At 33.7% G+C, this 7,615-nt stretch overlaps 1 protein-coding gene across 1 annotated transcript; it reads left to right on the top strand.

Moving 5' to 3' along the window:
* The first annotated feature begins 3,798 nt into the window (after positions 1–3,798).
* Positions 3,799–7,210, top strand: LOC132298821 (acetylserotonin O-methyltransferase-like). The gene is made up of 2 exons (XM_059795170.1): positions 3,799–4,569; positions 6,914–7,210. The coding sequence occupies exons 1-2, from the start codon at positions 3,799–3,801 to the stop codon at positions 7,208–7,210; spliced, it is 1,068 nt and encodes a 355-aa protein (XP_059651153.1).
* Positions 7,211–7,615: the final 405 nt, after the last annotated feature.

Raw genomic sequence — 7,615 nt, 5'->3', positions numbered from 1 at the left:
CGAGTCTAAAATTATGCTTTAAATATACTTCCAATGTCAACACATGATTAAATCATTAACGCAATAGAAGCGAAAATTAATTAAATAAACTAATTAATTTCTCTAGGTTTCAAATCCCAATAAAATGATCCATAATTAATACATGTTATACAGCATAACTTGATCATTACATATATCAATTCAAAAACTTAATTAGGCCATTGGAACAACAAAATGGAATTTAATTAAATCATAATAATCAAATTCCTAAATTATAAAATATCATCAAATGTTCCCAAATTAATATATGCTAGTATATAAGTCCTAGTCATCACAAATATCAAGTTAAAAACTTAATTAAGCCAATTGAACAATTAAATAGATTTTAATTAATTCTTTGAATTAAAATCTCTAAATTTTCAAATGTATCTAAATTTTCTCAAATTAAAGTATGTTAAAGAATATGCCAAGACTTAATTTAAAAGCACAGCATAAGTTAATTTCATGCAAGGTACGTCCATGAGAATTAAACTTTCACAAAAGGAATTATTAAATAAAAAGTGCATTTCTTATTCAAATAATCCCAATTTAATATATGTTAACAAACATACCATAGCCAAATTTTCTAGTATGCCACAATTTAATTCTAAATTGTATATCATTATGAGAATTAAATCTGAACTATAGAAAATAATTAAATTAAATTCTAGAACTTAAACCAAAGCACGCATACAAATTGTATAAACTTCTAAAATCATCAATACAACATTAATATAAAATTAAGACACCCCCTACCTCAATTTGAGATGAAAATCTCAAAAACCACTAAAATGAAACCGTTCCGAATCCGACGATATATAGAAAAACTCAAAAAGTGCCCCAAACGGGCCCTACAAGGTCTGAAAAAGTGAAATTCACATAGAGGCACTCAAACGGAAAAGCTCCGTGAACAAAAAAAGAGCCAAAATGAGAAAAAAATAAATAAATAAATAAATAAATAAAAAATTAAAAAAATGAACAAAGGAAGAAACGACGTCAAAAACCAAGTCCCGAGTAAAAAGATATGCCCCGAACAAGTTCGGCAGCAACTTGGGCCAGAAACCCTAAAATTAGAGAAAAATGGCCAGAAGCAAATTCTAAGAGTATGTAACTCAACGAAAAGTGAAAATGAATCCTGTACAAGGATCCAGGCTCAAAACAAGGTATTTAACAATAACTTTCATTAATTGCACAATTACCCTTCCAAAAAGTGATAACTGCACTAATAACTCGGAATGAAAATATCTTCCAAAAATATTTTCTTAAAATCCCTGAAATAAAATATCTTTAAAAGATATTTACAAAAAATACCCCAAGAAAAGAAAATGTTTCTGAAGAATTATGCATTCATGCCCCTATAGATACCGGGAGCAATCAGAGTACTTTTCCACAAAAGTAAAGATACGTATTTCATGGAAACCACTTAGAATAAAGGTACGTAAAGTCAAAAACCAACTCCGAACACAAAAAGTGAGGCTATACCAATAAAGTGATAAACGGGGGAAAGACAAAACAGAGAAAAAGACGAAAAGTGAATAGTGTCGAAAAAAAGAAAATGTGGAAATGGCGCGGTCCTTTAAGAAAGTTGTCAATCCAAAGGAAAGAGTCTCAAAAACTATTTTTGATCACTCAAGACGACTCTAAGTGACGAGAAACCGAACTCAGAAAAGGAAAGATCAACAGGAAAATATATATATATATATATATATATATATATATATATATATATATATATTCGTGAAATCTAAGAAAAATGAAAGGAAGGAAAATGACGGGGTCATTACATTGACGATCACCTATTCAAGAACCCATGGACGCCGATCTTAATTTCTGACCAAAAAACTAAATAAATTCAAGACACATATTCAAGATGAAGTCAAACCTTACAAGCTTTTATGGACACAATAAAGAACAAAAATTCAAGATGAAATACCTAGTTTTGTAGTCTCGATCTATAGATATTTCGAGATCCATTAGAGAGAGAGAGTTTTGGCATGGAAGGCAACTGGCAGATTCATACGGTGGAGCTGATCCACGAGAGAGAGAGAGAGAGAGAGAGAGAGATAGTTGTGTAATAGAGGGTTGCCAGTGGAATCATGTGTTGGGGTTGCCAAAAAGGATTGCCGTCCTCAACTTTTAGTTTTAGGTTAATTCTTATCTCTTAACATGAGTAAAGAAAGCGACAGCTCAGATGAAATAAAATTAATAGTTAGGATTTGAGAGGAATCCTTATTTGGATCGCGGGCTCAAGAATTAAACTCTATGGGCCTTTTTGAACCTTATTAATAAAACGATAAGTGTTGGGCCAAACTTATACTTATATGGACTAAACCTTTTTAATGTAAAATGGTAAACATATGGGCCTTTGTCATAATGAGCTTGTTCACAAGCCTAACGAGCCGAGCTCAATGTTGTTCAAGCTCGGCTCGTTTACTAAATGAGCCTAAAAATAGAGTTCGAGCTCGGCTCGTTTATTAAATGAACGAACCCGAGCTGAATTTTTAACAATTCGAGCCTGAACTGTTCATGAACAGCTCAGTTCATTTGCAGCCCTAACTTTGTTCCAAACATTTTTTTTACCAAAATTTGGAATTGTTTCTTATATTTGGACTATTAGATCATCAAATCCAGAAACAAAAATACACCCAAATCCTCCTCCACCCCAACCATCACTTCACCACCATTTACGGTGGTTCTTAACCCACAACCCATAACTGCATAAAGGCAAGTAATATCTCCAAGAAATCTTCAACCGCCTCCCACCGCCGTCTTCACCCCTCTTTTTTTCTGCCTAACATTTGGACGACTCTACGTGTTCTCCCCTGATTGTAATATTTTTTTGCCACTCCTCACGGTTACACACCACTTAAATATATCTATATATATACATATATATATATCTATATATTACACTACTTAATACATTCACACAAGTTTTTCTCAATTATTACCGCTCCCCATATTCACTGTTTGCTTCCTTTATTTTATTTTTTACATCATGGACATACCAGGCAATATCAAATTTAGATTACATTTCTTATAGTTCTAGTGTTTCATTTGGTGGTCATAGGAGACAATAACAAATACATTTATGATGGTTTCAATTTGAAACATGCTACCTGGTAGTTTGGTACAAGTCTAAAGATAGGGTGTTCCAGTCTGAATAGAAATATGAATATCATAAAAAATGCGACACGGAGTATAATGAATTTCTGGCTCGGTTTTCATTCTTCCATAGCGGCTTGCTGGAAGAGGGCACCATACTACCTGCCCAAACAAGACCATAGGGTGTAGAGTCATTTTCCGTGCATTGTAGTTGTGAGTAGTTTCTATTAGTCCGTCAAATTCTAAATTTTAAAACAAATCTATCCATGCCAAATTAATCAAAGTCATCTAATGAGCCATGCCAAATTCTAAATTCTAAAACAAATCTATCCATGCCAAATTAATCAAAGTCCTCTAATGGGCCATGTCAAATTAATCAGAGTCCTCTAAAACAAATCTAATAAATTATAAGAGAGTTGTCACCGTGACAAATTTGAACAAATCTATCCAATGAAGTCATGTCAAATTAATCAAAGTCCTCTAAAACAAATCTATCCAGTGGAGTTAATTACTTATAGAGTGCGTCCTCACCCCGTCAAATTTGAAAACAAATCTATCCATTTTCCCTGTGCTCATTCATTTCTGCATATATAACTGAAGCTATGCTACAATACAAGACACATAATTAAAGTTTAGATTCACTTCATTTTGTGTGCGTGCGCGAAAGAGAGAGAGATGGAAGGAGAAGGAAGAAGAGAAATAACAAGTAGAGAGGAAGAAGAAGCACAAGCCCAAGTGAACATATGGAAATATATGTTTGGGTTTGTAGATGTGGCTGTGGTGAAGTGTGCCACTGAGCTTGGCATAGCTGATGTCCTGGAAAGCCACGGAGGTCCCATGACAATCTCCGAGCTATCGTCCGCCCTTGGCTGCCCCTCCCCATCCGCCCTCTACCGTGTCATGAGGTTCTTGGTGCACCAGCGCGTGTTTAAGGAAGACTCCTCAAGCCAAGGTATCATTGGCTATGCTCAAACACCGTTGTCCCGGCTCCTAATGAGACATGGTCAAAACAGCTTGGCCGATCTTTTGCTGCTAGGGAGCAGTCCGGCGGTGGTTGAGTCGTGGCATAGTCTAACTGCTCGTGTTCTATCCATTGATACTTCAGCATTTGAGCTCGCCCATGGTGAGGACATATGGAGCTACGCAGCCACAAATCCCGCCCAGATGAAGCTTATTGATGATGGTATGGCTTGTGATGCTAGGGTGGTTGTGCCGGCGGTAATTGAGGGCTGTTCGGAGCTCTTTGGTGGGCTGAACGTTTTGGTGGACGTGGGTGGTGGAAATGGCACAACTCTGAGCGAGTTGGTTAAAGCCTTTCCTTGGATTCAAGGCATTAACTTTGATCTTCCTCGTGTTGTCTCTGCTGCTCCCAACCGTGTTGGCATTGAGCATGTTGGGGGAGACATGTTTGATAAGGTTCCAAAAGCAGATGCGGCTATCCTCATGGTTAGTATTATTAATGTTAACATTATTAACTTACCTCTTCATCCTCTTACTCTATGGTAGTATTACTTTTTGTTTAAATCTAACTTTCTAAGTTTAATGGTTATTTAGGATCACACGTGGCCACGTGTCTTATATTGTCAGATAAGCAACAGTCTGAATAAGTGTGCACATGGTTAGAATTGCTTTAGGATTTAAACTACAAGTTCGGCGACAAAATAAAAAAAATGACTTTTTAACAAATCTATTCGACTGCTTAGGTGTCAACCGTAATGGTCCCAATCTTAAGTAACTTCTCTCCAAATGAAAACCATCTTCCCCACATACACACAAAAAGAATAAAATAAATAAAATAAAAATCCACTAAACACTTGGATTATATAAAGCAGGAGTACGAGAGCGAATTCAAGAATATGAACGGGAGAATAGTAAAATTAAGTCATAAGTAGTGAGAATTTAACGGGAGAATAGTAAAATTAAGTCATAAGTAGTGAGAATTTAAATAAGAAAGCGTAAAGAGTGAAAGCGACACTCATTAAGAAAGATTGTGTGACTTAGCTAAGCACTAGTTTCTTCCACCTTCAAATCAAACCTTTTTTATCCACTTTAAAACTAATTGAATTCAAAGGCCTTTAATTATAATTATCAAAACTTATTTAACACAGACACTATATATGATATATGATACACATGTGTTGATATGTCAAATTTTAAAAAAGTTAAACACGGGTACGGTATAAACATGAGTCACATGATCACATAAATTTTTATTTTTATACATCTATTCAGTAATAGTATTATAAAACTTTAATTTATTTATAAGAGTTATTCTGAAATGAATTAGAAAATGAAATTATATCGTTATTGTAATAATTTTTGTATCATATATACCATTATTTCACTACTTTATCATTATAATATTCATATTATTTCCAAGATTATTATGTAGACTTGTGTTAGAAATGTTCCGGAAGTGTCGACGAAGTGTTCGAAAAGTATCCGAGAAGTGTCGGCTAAGTATTCAAAATAATAAAATTAATTTTTATTTATGAACACATATACGAAGTGTCAGACACGTATCCGACGAGTGTCAGTATCCAAAATACTTCCTAGATCAAAACTAATCAAAATTTAAAATTTGAAATCATATGTACCAAAAGAAATTTCAATTCAAAGAAAGGGTTCAGCTGTAGCCTTGGTTTTTTAATCCTAAGCAAGCATGTGCCCACTGAATTTTTTTATTATTGTATTTATTATTCTTAAATTTAAATTTTTTGTATTTATACCTATAAAATTTTGACATTGTTTCTACTAAAATTATGAAAAATTCTCTCTATATAAATTTATCCTTCTCACATGAATTTTTAAATCCATCCCTGATCCTAAGCCATATTTAACGAGTCTATGTGCTTGCTTCGTTACAACTCCTATATAAGCCCTAGATTCGAATCACCCATCAATCATTACCTTCTCCTCTATTGTTCCTTCTCGTTCTCAGTTCATCCCAATCCGCGCCTTAAAAAAATCTTATTGATCGCAGCCATCATGCGACATGCCTCTTTTGATAGATGGGTGTTTCATAGATGAAGGAAAGATCCTATTTTAGTTGGGAACTTACATAGCCACTTCACATTTTTGTGAAAGTCGATTTAAAATTGAGTATATAGTATCGTCATAAATCATTTTACTTTCAGTTACGTATCAATAAAATTACTTATCATATCATAAATTGTGTTTTGTACTAAAATAATATTCCGTACTAAAGTTTTGAAAGATAATCAGAAAATCGGCCTATCTACTTTATGAGTTGATTACACTTGTGATAATGTAAATAAAATAAAGAAATCAATTTTTTTTTAGTATATAATAATATATTTTTATAATTATATATTTTTGTTGGTTTTGTGTTCTATTATTATTATTATTATTTCTAAAAGATTGACCTTCTGTGTCATCTTGTACAAGCCTAGTGCGTCATTATTGGTACTTCTTCGTAGATTTGAAATGGGAGTACAGTATAAAAATAAGTCAAACATGCATCAATTTCCTTAAGTCATCATTAGCTTTTTATTGAAATTCAGACTTTACTGTAGAATTTTGGTTAGACACAATGCCCAAATGAAGGTTGTAAACCAACTTAAATATTAATTAAAGTTGCTCCACAATGAGAAGAAAGTCCTTGGACTAATCTCATTATGATGACATCAGCCAAACTCCAAATAAATTTCCTTTGATAAAATGTAGACTGTTGGAGATAGATAACTCCTGTGTTGAAGCAATAATTAAAATATATTGAACATATTTCTCATACATACATACCTGTACATATATATTTGTGGAATTGTAGTGGGTTCTGCATGACTGGGGTGACGAGGAGTGCATACAAATCCTAAAAAAATGCAGAGAAGCCATTCCAGAGGACAAAGGGAAGGTGATTATCGTAGAAGCCGTGATCGAAGAAGGGGAAGGAGACAAGCTCAAGTACGTGAGGTTGATGCTGGACATGGTGATGATGGCTCAAACAAAAACTGGAAAAGAGAGGACTCTGAAAGAGTGGGCATACATTCTAGGCGAAGCTGGCTTCAGCCGATACACTGTGAATCGCATTCAAGCTGTTCAGTCTGTCATTGAGGCTTATCCTTGATTTGCATATGAAGTGTTTCACTGTGTTCAAAGGCTCATGATCAACACAATGAATATTATGTGAATAAAGCTTTATATAAGCATAGTCTCTGTTGGGATTAGGGTTTTAGTAATCGAGTGAGATTTCCTAGCAAGGATCTGTTTGGGTTAGCGTTTAAAGTTTAGTACTATGTTCTGATAATGTTTGAATTTTATTCAATAACAGCTTGAGGAGAATGTGACAGTTTTTAATTATATGTAGACCCCTTATATATATATATATATATATATATATATATATATATATATATATATAAATTTTTTATCCGGGCAAACAACCAACAGCCTAACGGCACTTACAAAGATGAGACATAAATGTAATATCCCTAATTTTAAAAGGATAATCTTGGTATTTTAATTAATTATT

Source organism: Cornus florida, unplaced genomic scaffold, assembly GCF_030987335.1.
Source record: "Cornus florida cultivar Cherokee Brave unplaced genomic scaffold, ASM3098733v1 CherokeeBrave_3.0.0_Hap2_Chr03, whole genome shotgun sequence".
NCBI lineage: Eukaryota > Viridiplantae > Streptophyta > Magnoliopsida > Cornales > Cornaceae > Cornus > Cornus florida.
The sequence above is the reverse complement of the archived record's forward strand: the minus strand, read 5'-3'. Positions and strand labels throughout refer to the sequence as shown.